This window comes from Buteo buteo, chromosome Z, assembly GCF_964188355.1.
Source record: "Buteo buteo chromosome Z, bButBut1.hap1.1, whole genome shotgun sequence".
Lineage (NCBI taxonomy): Eukaryota > Metazoa > Chordata > Aves > Accipitriformes > Accipitridae > Buteo > Buteo buteo.
Window position 1 is genome coordinate 59,300,544 of NC_134204.1, and position 18,202 is coordinate 59,318,745.

The 18,202-nt window shown below is 38.8% G+C and overlaps 1 protein-coding gene across 2 annotated transcripts in view; it reads right to left on the reverse strand.

Moving 5' to 3' along the window:
* Nucleotides 1-572: 572 nt before the first annotated feature.
* The window catches only part of ST8SIA4 (ST8 alpha-N-acetyl-neuraminide alpha-2,8-sialyltransferase 4), a 65,029-nt gene continuing 47,399 nt past the window's right edge, over nt 573-18,202 (reverse strand). For both annotated transcript variants that reach the window (XM_075020298.1, XM_075020299.1), the window contains one exon: nt 573-5,552. In XM_075020298.1, coding sequence (XP_074876399.1) covers nt 5,270-5,552 — 283 coding nt within the window. In that variant the 3' untranslated portion in view covers nt 573-5,269. The remainder of the gene's footprint in view (nt 5,553-18,202) is intronic.

Here is an 18,202-nt window from a genome sequence, read left to right on the forward strand (position 1 = left end):
GCCCCTGTTCTGTCTGTTCCTCCTTTCTTCCTCCCCTGCACACTGCCTCATCAGTTTGCATAGTCCCAGACTCCTCTCCAGCATCCCGCACCCTCAGGTCTGCATCCTTATCAGTCAGAAAGGCCTGTTTGCCTGCGGTTTCTTGAGAGCCATTCGGCTAGTGTGACTGACGAGGTTGGCTTCTTGTCTTTGTCTCCATTATGATTTGCCTGTCGGGTTTGTGTCTCCATATACTTTATTGCTTCCCCCTTTTCCTTAGTATGCCATTTGACAAGGTCCTCGATCAGATAATCTTACTGTAATAAACATTCCTACATATCCTTACCAGTTGGTGCGATTGATCAATTTAGGTTCTCGTCACTGCCTCCCTTGTAATTTGTGGGTCAGGTTTGTGTCTCTCTGTGTTCTTGTTTATGGCTTCCTCCTTTTCCTAATATCCCCTTTTGTTTTGAGAAAGTCCTTGAACAGACACCTTAAAGGAGCAGACACTCTCCTTCCACATATCCTTACAATTAGCACATAACTGAAAAATATTATCACAACTGTGTTACAAAGGAATATGGGACAGAATATAGCAGAAAAAATGAAAAAAACCTCTTTATTTTACAGTTATACAAATAAAAAACAATCCCCATAGCTGTACTTGAAGTAATATCAACAGTGTCAAACATGACAATCCTGACAGAATACATATCAATACTTTAAACCACAGAAATTGTATTACATATGCTCAGTAGCAATAGTACTGTGCAGGAATGAAGCTCTCTGTAAACGCTCTTCCTTTATTTTATCTACATTTAGAACAATTGTGCTTTTCCCTACACAAAGTAACAGTGCTCTTAAAAATAAATAATGTGCAATTTCAGAGTTATATCCTGAAATATGCTAATCTAGATCCCCATCTAAATCCTAGGCATGTCTCTCCCAGGAAAGTCACTGTAAAGAGTGCTCAGCACTTTGATAGATCAAACACTAAAAAAAGGTACTGAACTCACACCTGTTTTATTTCAAATTGCAGTCAATTAGAGAAAAGGTGCTGACCTCAAGCACACGTTGCTTATATTTTTTAACTAAAATGGTACAGTCTTTATTACATATCAGATTGTGTAAACCAGCCAGGGTTTGAAAGGTTCAGTAGTCTTGTATCTGGAGAGTGGCTCAGAGCTGTGGGAGAAAGAACTGTCCCAAAGCTGAAAACTTAACAACTAAATATAATTATCTATTATTTTTATGAAACATGAAAGACACTCTGCCACAGAAACATTAACATGTACGTTAATAAACAATTTACAATAAATTTATCTGAATAAAATCAAGTTGTTCAATGTAAAGCTGCCATAAGATTCAGAAAAATAAACACTGTCTGCTGTCTTGATGTAGCTCCCAGTTCTTACTTTTAACATACATTTAGGAACCATAGCTGGCAATTGATATGACTGATGTGAGGATAAATTTGAGGAACACTCAACTGATGGGCATTCCTCAGATGTTCCTCACCAGGGCAGTTATCATTACAATATTAGGGATCCTTCTTTTTATCCTATCATCTACTTTGTTGTAGTTGTTGATAGTGTTGGATGATAAAAGTAGTAAGTATAATAAAGCCTGTTTATCTGATCTATGCTGTAGGCAGCACAGGAGGTGTGAATGTATATAAACAACAGAAACCATTCAAGGTAGCTAAAGAGGCTTGAACTGTTGACTGCTGCCCAGTGAAGGACCACAACGTGAAATTTATTCCACTGTCAAGTCCCCATAGAGCAGCTAAGCCTTTGGCGCTATCCTCCAGGTCATCTTTAGGGAAGAAGAGTCACACAGTAGAAGTAATCTGTTTTTTTCATTCAGGACCTGGGGTGCCTCAATAGAAATGCACAAAGAGCCCCAGGGCAATACACAGCCAGAAGGTATAAGAGAAAGATAAGAAAGGCTGCCTGCAATGAGTCCATTGCTACAGCTTCCCAGCAGTGAGAGGGCTAACAACTAAGGCCATGTAACCTAACAGGAACAAACTCTGGGCATGTCCCACCTCAGGTCACCCTAGAGTAACCAGTAACTGGTGGTCACAAACCACCTGAGAACAGACAATTTGCAGCACAACAAACCGCACACCAGGGAGCCCCAGAAGCTTTGGGCTCCACATGGACTCAGACCTTATATAAGAGCGATAGACTAAAATGACTCCTAGTTCTTGTGAAAACCTGCACAGTCAAAGACTGCAACTGCTACTTGCCTCAGAGGATGGTCTGAAACCTACCACTCACTACATTACACTTCAGCTCAGGATAAAGCTGAGGCAGGTGAGACAGGAGATGGATTAGTGAGCAGTCCTATGTTTTCGGTAGGGAGGCACAATTGGGTGCCAGTTTGAGGAGGGTACTATGAGAAGGATGAGTGTGGATGACAGTAAAGAGCCGTGAGACCATGGCTCATGGTGCCAGAAGTGTGCATTATTGAAGGTGGAAAGCCTGCAGGAGATGAGGTTAAAGCCCAGTTTTGAGAACGTATGGGCAAACTGTTGTCTTGGAAGTATGTGCTACTGTCACGTCTTGTGCCAAAGCAAGCCAGAGGAACCTTGCCCTGTATCACCCTGTTCTGTCAGATTTAGTGATAGGCTAAAAATTTGGACTCCATGGCTTGTGTACTAAAGTTAACTTCACTCGCAGAGAATCAAATGTGAAGCCTGCAAAACAGGCTCAGGCCAAATTTTTCTTGATCCACTGACTTCTAAAGGCAAACCTTCCCATCTGTCTTCCTATTTACATCTCATTGTTTTCACTTATTCAATTACCAAGTAATTTTATGGTTTTTTACTACCATAGGAATCAGAGTATCTCCGTTTACTTTGCTCTCAGAGAAATAATCAACTAGTGTATTAAAACCTTCCCTGAAGTGAAAAAAATCACCTGTCAGTTAATATTTTAGTCTACTTGAATTCCCTTTTGGTTGATAGCCTGACACTAGAGGGAAGAAAAGACATTCCCAGAAGAAAAGATAAAGCCGAACAGATGCTTCTCTGAGCTTCTGCAAGACTGGCACCTGTGAATTCTTTACCTCAACAGAAATTCTGTCAATGTATGTGAAATACATTTCAAACGATCAACAGCAGCAAAACCCTAACAGAAAGAACAGGAATATGCCCACCTTTCATCAAGGAAATAACCTTGTCTTAAACTGCAAGTTTACACAGTGTAGAAGTAACACCCTCTGGCTTATCGACAGCCAATTAAACACATTGCAGTCTGTACTGCTGTTTAGCTACTTGTGATGCCTTGGTTTCAGTGGTGATCGTGTGAGGACCACAGCCCACACCTTAGCATATAGCCAAAGTAAACTGTCCTGGCTAGGAGGGACTGGTGAACAAGGAAACATGCTACTGTGTCTCAGATATAGCAGAATTTTCTATTTCCCATCAACTTTTGCAAAACTGTCTGCCATTAACTACTAAATTTGCAGACCTCGAATCACAGACCTCTAGTCATGCATGATGAAATACCTGTGATCTTAAGAGGAAAAATAGGTAATAAATGGCACTTTTAGCTAGTTAATGTTTGTAAGTGTTGTGCTACATATGAAATTGCTCAAGCTAGTTCAAAATTCAATAGATACACCAAATATCGTATTTGGAGATGAGGACTTAACGTAGAGCTGAAAATATAACAAGAAAATACCCATACATTTTATCTGCATGCCTCCTCCTTAGCCTAGCCTGACATGAAAATGGTGGAACCATGGTGTTCTTCATTTACCTGCTCCATTAGTGCTATAGCATATCATATACCGACAGGTTTTTTATCTTAGTACATGCTGTACTGACACTCCACCCTCCCCCACCATGCTGTAATTTCTCGTTCTTTTTTTTTTCTGAAAGAAGAGAGTGAAAGAATTCTTGGTTTCATGGATAAACAGGAACGATACAGAGAAAAATCACTGTGAGATAATGCAGCTCTGTGTTATTTCAGTCAATCACACATCAGAACATTAAGCTGATACAAAAGAGTTATATTAGAGATACCATCCAACACCATGAGAAATTTAAGTTTTAAAAGAACTGTTTGGTCTACAGTTCTTTTATTTTCCATTTAATTGGCTAAGTCTTTTTTTTTTTTCTTTAGATGTGTTCCAGTGTCACCTGAGTTTCTTTAGACTTTGTGTTTTCTTTTCAATCAGGAATAAAAATTGTAAATATATATATATATTTGAACGTATGAGATAATTTCTTTACTCCTGCAGATTTTTCTGAAGAATGAAATTCTATACACAAAGTCAGTGAAGAGACTTTGCTTTAAGATGCTTAATTAAAAAATTTAAATAACATAAAGAATATGTTCCCTTCAGCAGCAAAGAAACATCATACTAAATCTACACCATTTCTTCAAGGAGAGGAAAAACTGTGTATAAAAGTAATCTTTGGTACCAACAATAAGGACACCTTCTTGTATGTCTTCAAATCTGAGCACAACAGAAAAACTTCTCTTTAAAAATGGATCAAAATGACCTCTGAGTGGTTCCATGTAGTGGCTATTGACAGCGGTAGCTAGAAAAACAATTGAGATGTTAAGGGTTGTGTGACAGCAGGATACAACACAACAATTGATAAAATATTTGATGTTTCCCTCCACACTCCCACCCTTACAAATTTTCTTCCTAAGACGATTCCATATGATATATACTTTTAATTACTTGTAGCATCCTCAAAATCCTTTAAGGGCTCCAATACTTAAAAGCAACAAAACCCAACCAACAGCAATAAGAAAAACAGCAACAAAAGCTGAGGTTATAATACAAGATCAGAAACAGTCCTCTGACTGAAGGCATTTACTGATTTGGTTGATCGTACGGACTTCACTTTCTTTACTCAATTCCATCATGATCTTTTCTGCCAAAGCCTGGTTTCTTTGCTCAAGAAAATATTCCATCCACTTGGGATTTCTTCTGTGGGCTGTCTGACCACAGTGAAGTCAGCACTATGCAGGCTGTATTTTTCTTCTTTAATTCATGATGAATGTGTTACTGGATCCTGTAAACACTACTGAATATACATTCAAGCCTTGCTCTTAGTGAAAGTGGCACTTACTTGAACCCTTGCAGTCAAGATAGCTTAGTTATATAGCACTTTACAGGTATAATAGCTGGTTATGTACTTCTGATAAAATTCCTTTTTCCGATGGCTTAGTGGGTATTTAAACATATCCTCACTGGGATCCCGTTGCCATTCCACAACATCTTTATGATGAAGTGTGTATTCTGTACTTCTTATTGTACTTGTGCTTTATGGCTGTGCACATTTCCCTGTTGTTAATTTAAGTGCTCCTCTGTTATGTAATACATACAATGTTTTAAACTCTAATGGCATCCTATGGGGACTGGCATTAGAAAAGTACCGATACTTCAGATCATCATAATAATGATACTTGACTGGTTTTCCATGTAAATCCTTTGGGAATGGCCAAAATCCGTACAGGTGAATTTCATCACAAAATCTGGTGGCAAGAGTATACATGAGGAGACCAGTGCTGGGTCGTTTAATGTGGACCTTGTTTGTCAGCCAATAGCTGCAAAGAAAGAAAAAGTACATTAAGAAACTCTCATACAACTTCACGTGAATAAATCCTGTAAACTTGTTTTATCTATTATGCATTCATTTTACACTATAAAAAGGCAAAAGTTTCCTTCTTCTCTCTAAACTGAGATCATAAATGATGATACTGTTTTGGCACACCTTTATTCCACTTAGAAGAGAAGTGAGATCTTATTTAACACAGTGCTACAGAAAAGCTGGCCAACTAAGGTTCTTAGTTCAGGCTTTAACCCTAACAAGAAGTCGCGAAGCCTGCAGATGCTAAAAAACTGCAGTTAACCTCCTCAACCAGACCAGGGAACAGTCTCTTGGTACAAACTTAGACCTCTTGCAGTAACCAATTCACCTCATCAAGTCAGCCCTACGCTGAATGTTTGATTGGCCTAGTGATTATTTCACAGATTGCTTGTCTAAATAGAAAGTAAATGGAAATAATGAACATAACACCTTAATGTAACTTTCAGAAGTAAACAGAAGTGAAACTTTAATTACTTTGCTTGTGATTAAGTACGTAAAGCTTCCTGGTTGCTAACAGCAGTCTCCAGAAAACCAAAATCTTACACTAATAATTTCAAAAAGGTTTTGTTTTGTACTCAACAGCTCACAGATCCAACTGAAGGTATGGGGCAGTTTTCCTGAGCCAGTAACAACATGTCTGGTTGTGGGTTTAGAAGCTGCAAAGAGTTTTCAAAGAGGCAAATGGTGGGTAGGTGCAGAAGGAACATGGGAACTGAACTGGATTCCAGCATGCGGCTCACATTGGTACCTTCAAAATCTGCCACCAACATTGTTTTACATCCCCAATCTTTAAAAATAAAACTTCATTACAATAGTGCCAGCCTATTACTGGTAAAATGCTTCTTCCAAGCCCGATTCAACGTAAAATTTGTTAGTGCTTGATAGGAATAAAAAAGGGAATTTAGAAACTCAGACCTGGTCATTCTGTTGGTTCAGATAAACAGACACAGTTGTACTGGTCAAACTGTGGGAATGAGTGGCTGCAAGTAAGGGAGGCAAGCAAGTCGTTACATAGTGTTATCACACAAACCTCAATCATTGCATTGTGTTGCTATATTCTTTGTTAGTTGTTGGCTGTGAATTGTTTCTACCATAGCCTAGACAGGGGGTCAAGGGAGATAAAGCTCATCAGACCAGAGTTAGCCTTGTGTTAAACAGGGTTACAAAAAGGTTGGAACTCTTGAGTATACGACCAGATTGCTTTAAAGGCATTTAGCGGTGTAGCAGGAGGAACATCCCACTGACCACTATGAGACAGGATAGCAAAAATATGTCTTTAATCAAAGCGTAAAGTGTCTTAAAAGCATCAGATGCTGTGCAACATTAAAAATAATAATCACATTGAAAGTAGCCTTTTCAGTTTCACCCTTTGCCAAAATCATAGGGCCTAAAGGCTGATGTCTTTGAATCACAGATACATATGCATGTGAAAGATAATGGGTTTTTGCATGGTACTCAGTTTCTTTTTTGAAAGCTGAAAGACTCTGCAAGCAGAAAGCAGTTCTAAGCTGAGTGATTGCTTCTCCAAAGCCAACAGAGGGAATTACTCAGAATTTTGTTTGGCTGTCAAAAACAGAATGGTAAAAAGCATATTTAAGAAGCAAGCACAATGGGGAATCATTACATGTACAAATGTCAAATGTATTGCATATAATTTTTTCATTTTTTTCATAAACCTGAGTTTTCAGACAGAAGTTTCTGAGATAAGATGCTAAGTAGTTTGCTTCCTACTCTGAGAAACTGCAACATTTTAAAACAAGACAAGCCAAAGGAGAGACTCCAATTCTTGCGTATTTTTTTTTAAATGTTTGCTTACAGAAAAGTTACAGAAGAAACAAATGTGACCACTTTTGGCACTTTGTATCACAGATAAAGCAAAACAGATTAAAAGTGAAAGCCAATTATTTAATTTTTGTAGAAACTGGTATTTGTCTCTTCAAAAGCTGGTAGTCGCTCTGATCATGTGCAGTCAGCCACCTACATAAGCATCTTTAGCCAAACAGCAATCAAACCTGATGCACCTGCTACTACAGGGCACAACTGCTATCGTCTCACCTAAATTTCACCCTTCCAGGAATATGGTGATCATGGCAGAGAATGAAATAAACAGTAAACAGGCGGATCTAAATATTTGAAAAGGACATCTTCTTACTTAAGAGTTTCTATACAGGAGTATGTAATGAAGGAGTAAGATGTAATGAAGAGCCTCTCACAATCTTAGTATATAAAAGAGAATCTTTTCTTCTGCTTGTCATATTCAGGTATCATACAAAAGGGAAGTTTAACTGTTTGGTTTCTCTTAAAAATGAAAAAGATATCCAAACTTTGTACTCAAAATATGGTACTTGCTGTACTTACTATCAAAATTTTGCAACTTGGGAACAATTCTACTTCAGATGAAAAAAACACAAGTAATGCAATGAATGAAACAGAGGCACTCAGTGCTCCAGGCTGAAGCTTCCTGCAGATCATTTGATCTCTGTAAATCTCTGTCTCCCAGCCTCTGCTTGAATGATAAAAATGGTTGTGTGGTATAAGTAGTCTTTGAAATTTTGGTCCTGAAATATATGTCACCTTCTTAGTCACTCAGGTAGCTACTCTAATATGAAACTAGGTTAAGGCTGATTTTTAGAGATTGATTGATGTTGTATATGCTTTAACCAATGACCATTTTTGCACCTGCTTTCAGTTTCTTGAGTTTTGTTATAACTTTAGTTTTAAGTCTAAAGATACCCTTCTTACCTATTTATCTCGATACACTCATTTTCTGTATAACTAAGATTACAATGTGAGGGAAGCAATTTACTACAGATCCAAAAAAGAATCTCTTGTTTCTTATAACTAATCTCTAGATCTTCACCCATTACCAATTCCTGATCTTCAGGCTGGATAGAGAAGTAAGTTTAATTGACAAAGAAATAGGTGCATCTTGCCATGTTAGAAAATGGAGTCTGCTATTTAAGCATCACTATTAAGCCTGTAAGTGGAAGGCTGCAGTCATACAGTGCACCACTATAGTGCTCCAGTTATTTGTTCTCTTGATAGCTGTGCTACAACTTGTTTGTGGGTCTAAGCTGTGAAGCAGACTTCTGAACTTACTGAAATGTGCCAATGTGTAAACACACTTCATTTCTATAACACTGATGACCTGAAATTGAGTAGCTTGAATTCAGACTGAAGTCTCACTTCAAATTACTTTTAATTACACTCTCTCAAAAAATACTGTAGAACAGGACAAGACACAGAGAAAAGCAACATAGGCTATCAGAAGAATAAAGTAACTTCTGTATGAGAGTAAACAGGGTAGCTTGAAAAAGAGACAACTAAGCGGGGATATGGCAGAAAACTCCAAAGTCATGTAGTGCGTAAAGAAGAAAATGAGGATTTAATTACTACTCTAACACAAGCGCTGTAACATAAAAACTATGGACCTGATGGAGTGATTCAGTGGTAGGTCTAAAATAAACAGATGAAAGTACTTTTTTATACAACACATCACTGAACAATGGAATTTATTGCAACAGGATGTTTTGGATTACAACGGACAACTGACTAAAAAGATACAAATTGTTAAAAGTTCACAAACACAGCAGTGCAGATGAAGTTCATTCTTAAGGGTTTGCTAAGCCACTGGCCATGGGAGCACTATCACAGGGTAAACACTTGACATTTCCTCTGCTTCTAACTTTGCTTCTAAGCTTCTGTGTTGGCATGTGGCACAGGTAAGACCACAGGCTAGAGAGGGATCTACTTAAACAGCCATTTTTGTTCTTGGACCCAGTGTCTGCTTTCTCTAGAAGGTGTTAGCTAAAATAACTTCCTCAAACTCAGAAAGAATAAAGCCTTTGCTTGTGCTTTCATGTCTTCAGTGGGATGAATCACATCAACGATATGAACAACCCTTCAACTGACCCTCTCAATTTATGTGACTGTATTAATTAAAAATGCATTATTCGTCCTTTTCTTACTGAGCTATGCCTTGGGCAGGAGGGTGCACAAGGACTCTAGAGTGTGAAAGAATTAAAGTGTGAACAATAACACTGAGAGTGTGACACGCAGCACGGAAACACTGCTGAGTGTTTGCATAAGATCTACTTTACAGTTTTCAATGTACAGTATTTTGAACTAGCATACACAAAAAATATTTCAGTAAAAGGAATAATGCACTTTATGTAAAGAGCTGAAACATTTCCCAAAATTGTCATTTGCTTTTTAGCAAACTTAATTCACTGCTTTAATGTTAAGGGTTTTTTTTTTGTTTGGGGTTTTATTCCTTTACCCCTTCATCTTATATTGTCAAGTAAATTCAAATTCTTGCTTATAAAGCAGATTTCAAGGACCACTCGAGAGACTGGACTCTGCCTGGCAATCTTCATTAGAAAGAGAAAGAAAAAAACAGTGATATCAATGGTGAATGCAGTTGTGTTGCATACCTTGCATTGCCACAGCTAAATGAGAGGATGGCCAGCAGGCTGCCATTCAGCATCACTGCCATTCAGCGTCACTGCCATTGCAGAGATTTTTAACCACTGTAAGCATAGTCTTTACTAGCTATGGCAAAGTACTTAAGAATATATTAAAGCCACTTTTACCTGTCTGAAAATAAAATGGTTCAGTTTCTCTGTTGTAGGAGACTATTCTGCTTTGCACCATTGCTCTAGCATGATCTGCTCCCAAAGCTGCTCTAATCAACTTTTGGAAAATCACCTCAATAGGAAAAGGATCTGCCAAGGATAAAGTTGTATCAAAATACAGCATAACATGGCCCTTCTGTTGCCAGTGAATTAAGAAATGCTTGCTGAAGTTAAGAACAGTTAAGCCTATGAACTCTTTTCTCATACATAAAAAGATTTTGGTCTAACAACTGGAATCCTCCACAGCCATAAGCCACATGCCCTATATAATACGTGGAAGGATGGGGTAGTAAGGCCTATATACGAAGGAGAAAACCTTCAGGACTAATTAACAGGGTATGTTTAAGACTGGGAACGTCTCAACTTCTGTCCGACTTCTGCAGTATTTCCAAGCTATCAGAATACTTTTATTTGAACCCACACTAGCTCCTTCAGATTTCATCTAAAAAAAGAAATTATTCACCTAGGTTTAGAAAGGAATCACAGAATAAATAAGCCTCCTTAACCATTTGATAAAACCATCACCCAAAGGAAAAGACCCATGCTTAAACCCTTGATGAACCAATGACAAAGGTTTTTTAAGTTAATCCATCATTAGTTTCAAAATATAAAATGCCCATGCTGCAGAATCCTTGATTCTTTCTTCACAAACAAGGACTTTCAAAACTGCCCACATATTTTTTGATTTTAAAGTAGAAGCATTCCAGCAGGAAAGACAGGCAACATCCCCTTCCCCAGAAAAGCCCCCAGCAGACACAGGGCAGAGCATGACTGCAGAAAACGTGGGTCTCAAACTGGTCACATGGGGGAGGGAGGAAGCAAGTTGAAGCCTTTGCAGGTGCTGTGTACCCTGTGCTGCACTACAAAAAGAGAATGAGAGCCATCATCTCCAAACTGTTTAAGTAACTTCTAGAAGAGAATAGCAGTACAACTCTGTGAAAACTGATTTTTAACAGGCACAGGGCCTCCGTAGAGCATACCTACAAGACCAAGGTCTTCTTACAAGGCTGTGAGGTCATGCTGTCCACACATCTGCAAAGCTTGGCAATGAGGTACCTTGGCATGCCACTCACTGCTATCATGACCAAGGCATTCCAGAACAAAAGTTAAACTGTATGACCAAAATTCTAAATTTTAGAAAAATCCAAGCTGCTTCCTTAAACACTTATTATCCCTGTACACAAAAATGCTTGTACATAATGTATTTCCACTGACGCCAGATCATTATTTTCATTTAGCCATGAAACTTCAGTTAATGCTCTTTTATTTTCACACGTAGGAGGTACACTGTATCTGTGAAACTAGTTAATGCCTATGTATCCAGATGGATATAAAGTAATTCAAAACCTACTAGAGTAAGTAAAGCAGTGACTTTTTGTCAAAAAGGAAAAAATTCCTGAAAGATGCTCTCAAATTTCAAAGAAATGTCAGTGTTTCTATCAGAGATACCTTTCTTGTTTAAGAAGTTGAGTCTTGCTTGATTTGTTCCAGCAGCAGATAGTAAACCCCCTACAGAAGAGACTTTAAGCAATAGCAGTTGCAAACCTTACAGAACAAAAAAGAAATTAAAATGAACCCACATTTAAGCAATAAACAATACACATTTACTGCTATTCAAGACAACACGCTCCAATTAATTCTGCAATTAACCCACAGAAACAGTTGGAATACTTATCTATGTATATTTTTGAAAAGCAATTGAAATTATCTTGAAAAAGACTGTGTGTGGGAAAGATAACAATGATTTAACAGCTAGTTCACTTTAGATTTCACTGATGAGAATAGTTGCCATCAGTGTAAACAATAATAGTGTACTAACCTTCTCCAGAAGGTCCATAAAGAACCAGACTGTAAAGTAGTATCTTACATTAAATTTCAATCTCTAGGCTACGTAAAAGCAACAGGAGTGCAGAGATAATAGTCCAGGCCTGTATATCTTTTCTTTTGCAATAGTAAGTTACACATAGGACTAAGAAGAAATGTCTCAAAGTGCTTTTGTGAAAAGAGAATTGATGCAGCTTCCAAAATGCTAAACATGTCAAAGTAAGCAAATGATGTCTTTTTCCAAAAGACAGCCAAGGCGTGATTGAAAATGATCTGCTTTCATTCCATGTGCAATACACTAATGATCAAACTGGCAACATAACTTATCTGGCAATTCATAGAGATACTATCATTAACATTATTTTGACACGAGCTGAGTTACAGGTACTCTGAGAGCAAAACCTAAATTGTTTACTGCACTTCTAAATCTATTTTGCATGCACATCAATAGCCCTTCTGAAGATACATACTGATTTCTTTTAAGGGACAGTAGAAGTGAAAGTCCACCCCTGCAAACTTTTGTACAAGTAACTCTCAAGTGCCTAAATTGACTTACACACTGATATAATTGTGTTCAAAAATGACTTGTTTAAAGATAAGGGACATGGGATTGCCAATGAGATTACACAAGAGGAAACTGATTCACTTTGAATTTGAGTGTTACTTACATGCTACTGGCCTGTCAAATATTTTGAACTGACTTCAGTCTGAAAATGCTATGGCAATTAGCTTGCTAGAAGAGATTTCTTGATAAAATAGCTTAAACTCTTATGTGAATATTCCTTGGTATACAGAGAATGTCTCTCAAGTCAGATACTAACAGATGGATAAATACTTCAGTGTTAAACATTAAAAAAAAGCTAAGTGAGTTTAAACACTTGCAAAAGTAAAATTACAGAACATTGTCCTGTACCAAAAATCTTACTAACATTTTTTAGTCAACAGTTTCTGCCAAATCACATTGTCTCAGTATGCCTCATAGCAGAATCTGTCCTCAAAACTGATCATTAACTATGGAAGCATAGAGCTAGGCTTGCTTTCTTTTTTTCGGGCTGGGGGAACTGTTCTGTCTTTACCACTCATTATGTTTACTTCTACAACATAATCAATATTACAATGCAAGGTAGAAAATAGTTTTTTAGAATTATATCTGTCTTGCAATGCTCCACAGTTAATCCACCACTCAAAAGCAGAGTGGGCTGGGCAAAAGCATACTTAAAACGTTCCCAGAGAAAGTTACCTGGATTTTTGCTCCCCCTGGAGTCACTGACTACATTAGCAAGCAGTGGGGACCATTAGGACTTGCTCTATAGGGTAAGACAGATGGTGCTGAGTACAGTACATCCACACCATAACCATTACAGGTTTTTTTATCACAGACTGAGTTGGGGTGTACTTGGTGAGCCACAGGAATGCCCCGGTTTATTTTAATCTGAATATCATGTGCTTGAAGACCCTTCCATGACAGAAACAACAGTAAAAGAGAATGATCAGGACATTTACTTAAAAAATGCCTTCTGATACACACTGAAAACACTAATGTACAGACACCCAATGACAACTACTGACTTAATAGGTAACAGATACAGTCTCCAAGATGTTTCCTGAAGACTGCAATTAGCATGTTTGACCAATTCTTTGAGGTCTCTCATTAAAACTGGCCTACTGTACTTGAAAAAGCAATAGTTGTTTTTTGTAATACTGAAAGTGATGCCCCTTGATTCTCATCAGAGACCATGTATCTGTCAAGAATGGAGCTCATGAGAAAAGGTGCCAACTCTTGCTTGGTAGCATAGGCTAGGTTTAGCACTCATCAGGAAAGAATGACTGCAAATCTGATGTTAGCACAATAGCTAGACCTGAATGAAAAAGGATTAATAATGTGAATGTGTGTGCTTGTATGTGAGACAGTGAAATAGCAGTTTTGATGCAGAATATCCTCTAAGAAACAGCTACATATTTTTCAGGACAATGAAGACCAAAATCAAAGCAATGGGACAATGACATTTTAAATGTATTGTGATAAAGATTATCTTAACTGGAGAATCAGGTTGGAAATAAAGATCACTAGAGAAGCTTGAAGAATGAAACTCTTTATAACACAATGCTATTATTAACAGACTGGGCTTGATCTACTCCAAACTAATCACTGGTAGGAGGATCATCATGTCCACGTTTCCTCTATTCACTTCACAATAACCATCTTCTCACAGCCTTACTGGGTAGGCTGGAATACATGCACATCCTCTAATGTTGACATTCTATTTTTAAGACCTACTTAACACGTTCTTCTGTGCATCTGAGAACCTGTATTAGAATTCCTCGGGTCCTAAGCTTTGGTCCATTTAACATTACCTTAAGACCCTCCAGAAGCCAAGGTCACTTTTGCTACTTATTTTTGTAGATAGGCTTTATTTCCTGCTTATTATTGGTCTTCTAGATCATTTATTCACTGTCATCTACAATTAGCCACAAAATATTTTTTCAGCAGTGAGGGAAGATGCATCTTCTCTTACTGTATTTTCATGCTTTTCTCAAAATGTAAGTCACATTCATGACAACTTTTAAAATAAGGTTGCTGAGCAAAGCTTTTGCTGACACCTATGGGACACCTTAGTCTTCAGGCTGTGCTTAACTGCTCAGCGTTCTCACAGAAAAACCTGAATGGGGCTTTTCACAGCTCCTTTTCACCTCCTCCTCTCTCAAAGTATTCAAGCTTCTGGGAAGTCCCTTCAACGACTTCTCTTTTCACTGTGACTTGTAAGCCACAGAAATGACTCACTGTCTCAGGCTGCACCACCAGAGCTCTGCCTGCACCTGTTTTACTTCTGTTACTTCTGTAACAAGTCATGATCTCTTTACCTGCCTACCACCAGTCACTATTCCCTACTGCTCCAAGCATGCTGAGTTTGGCTAGACTGTTGTCTTCCTCCAACTCTCAAAACACCTTGGAAACACTGATCTGGTGCTTGGGTAGTTAGAAATATTCTTTCTCATACATCACACTACAAGAAAGAAGGGGACAGTAGAGGCTACTTACTCATGTAGCTACTGAAAATCGCAAAGAATATCCATAAATTTATTTTTTAAACTCTTTTAAGCCCTTAGAAATCCATTTACACCAAAAAAGGCACGGAACCTCTGACAGTAAATGTGGTTAGTCTTCTGTTGCATAGCAACTTAAACACTTATCCTTGCTTCAGAGTCATGGAAGTCATCAGCTGACACTCATTCTAGCACAGTACCTGCTGCTGCTGTAAAGTGTTACTCCATCAACTCATGCACAAAACCATTTTTAGAGGTGAAACATATCTTAATTTAAAAGAAGTCAGTTATAAATAATTTATTCAGATATCACAGGTGCCATAGATGTGCACACAGGTACATAGCAAAGGTGGAGTAAAATAGACCTAGAGTACATTTTACAGACTAAGAAAGCTAATAGGTAAACTTCTGGTGAAAAGGTTTTCCTTTCCAGCAAATCAGCTCCTTCCCGAGGTCTGGTGAAGAGAGATATATCTCTCAGTGAGGTGCTCCATGTCTACCTTATTCCTCTGTGACATACTTAGATAATAACATATTCCTGCAATACAGATAATGGGGCAAAATATAGAATCCTATGACTTACAGAATCACAGAATTGTTTGCGTTAGGAGGGACCTTTAAAGATCATCTAGTCTAACTCCCCCTGCCAGGGGCAGGGACATCTTCAACTAGATCAGTTTGCTCAAAGCCCTGTCCAGCCTGGCCTTGAATACTTCCAAGGATGGGGCATCTACCACCTCTCTGGACAACCTGTTCCACTGTCTCGCCACCTTCATTATAAAACATTTCTTCTGTCTAATATAAACCTACCTTCTTTCAGTTCAAAACCATTGCCCTTTGTCCTCTCACTATAAGTCTTGGCAAAAAGTCTCTGTCTTTCTTACAACCCCGCTTTACGTATTGAAAGGCCGCAATAAGTTCTCCCCAGAGCCTTCTCTCCTCCAGGCTGGACAACCCCAACTCTCTCAGCCTGTGTTCATACGGGAGGTGGTCCAGGCCTCTGACCATTTTCGTGGCCCTCCTCTGGACCTGCTCCAACAGTCTCTGCTGTACTGGGGACTCTAGAGCTGGACGCAGTACTGCAGGTGGGGGTCTCACGAGAGTGGAGTAGAGGGGGAGAATCACCTCCCTTGACATGATGGCCATGCTTCTTTTTATGCAGCCCAGGATACAGTTGGCTTTCTGGGCTGCAAGTGCACATTACTAGCTCATATACAAAGATATGAAGATATGTTCATGTTTCCTTCAGGTTAACATATTCTGACCTGCTCAAAAAACCTATATTTTTTTTCAATTTGTGGCCATCAAATAGAACCCACCAGTGATAAATAATAAAACTGCATCAATTTCTTTTTGTGTTATTCCCTCTCCTTACATTATAAATGAATAAACTACATTCACACTTATAAGGTAAAAGTCAATGTGTCAGTCTGTAAGTTCAAATCAATCTATTTTTGATTAACATAGCTGGAATCTGCATCAAGTAAATTATTTTTTATTATACACTGGTTTAAAGCTGCTGGCATTAATGGGGGTTTTTTTCCCTTTCATTTCCAACAGTTAAGAAGACTATTTTTCATATATTTTACTCTTACCCCATGGAACTGTTTAAACACATGGAAATATTAAGGGCTAGGATAAAACCTTAAAAAATCATGGAGAACACTTGAACAGAGTGACCCTTAGGTGTGTCCTGGTTTCAGCTGCGATAGAGTTAATTGTCTTCCTAGCAGCTGGTACAGTGCTATGTTTTGAGTTCAGTATGAGAAGAAGGTTGATAACACTGATGTTTCCAGTTGTTGCTAAGTACTGTTTAGTCTAAAGGATTTTTCAGCTTCTCATGCCCAGCCAGCGAGAAAGCTGGAGGGGCACAAGAACTTGGCACAGGACACAGCCAGGGCACCTGACCCAAACTGGCCAACGGTGTATTCCATACCATGTGACATCACATCTAGTATAGGAACTGGGAAGTGGGGGCAGGGAATCGCCGCTCAGGGACTGGCTGGGTGTTGGTCGGCAGGTGGTGAGCAATTGCCCTGCGCATCATTTGTACATTCCAATTCTTTTATTACCACTGTTGTCATTTTATTAGCGTTATCATTGTCATTGTTAGTTTCTTCTTTTCTGTTCTATTGAACCGTTCTTATCTCAATCCACGAGTTTTACTTTCCCCAATTTTCTCCCCCATCCCACTGTGTGTGTGTGTGGGGGGGTGAGCGAGTGGCTGTGTGGTGCTTAGTTGCTGGCAGGGGTTAAACCACGCCAGGTGTAAAAATAGTCATCAAAAAGCATGTATGTGAATTTATGAGGATGTGAAGTGGAAGATGGGAGATGCGTTTAGATGGTTCATAAACAGTCAAATCTAAGCTAATACGAAACAAATATCTGTAGCAAGGTACAGTAGCAATGATGAGAAAACAGCACAAAAGAAAAAACATTTGATTAACTAGGAAAAAACATAGAACTGACAAGTTGAATACCAAACTCAAGCAACTATTTGTCGTAATTTGATAGGCTTCCTTTTTCCTTTGTTTGATTCCTTCTGCATGAATTCAGAGAAGAGAAACTATTTTGCTATGTCTATAGCTACAAAGCACAGCTACAAACTGGCTGATGGATGTTCCTATTCAAAATCTTTCCATGACTTGTCAATGTACGAATTTAGCAAGCTTCTTCATCTTGAGTGCACTCACATGGCATGTGCAGGACAACCAGTGGATCAGGCCCAGCCAGCCTGAAAGGCAGGTCCTGCTTGATCAACCTGATCTCCTTCTATGACCAGGTGACCCGCCTAGTGCATGAGGGAAAGGCTATGGATGTTGTCTACCTGGACTTCAGCAAGGCCTCTGACACTGTCTCTCATGGCATACTCCTTGAGAAGCTGGCAGCTCATGGCTTGGACAACTGTACTTTTCGCTGGGTGAAAAACTGGCTGGCTGGATGAGCCCAGAGGGTTGTGGTGAATGGGGTGGTGGTGAATCCAGTTGGAGGCGGGTCATAAGTGGTGTTCCCCAGGGCTGGGTGTTGGGCCCCGTTCTGTTTAATATCTTTATTAATGATCTGCATGAGGGGATGGAGTGCACCCTCAGTAAGTTTGCAGATG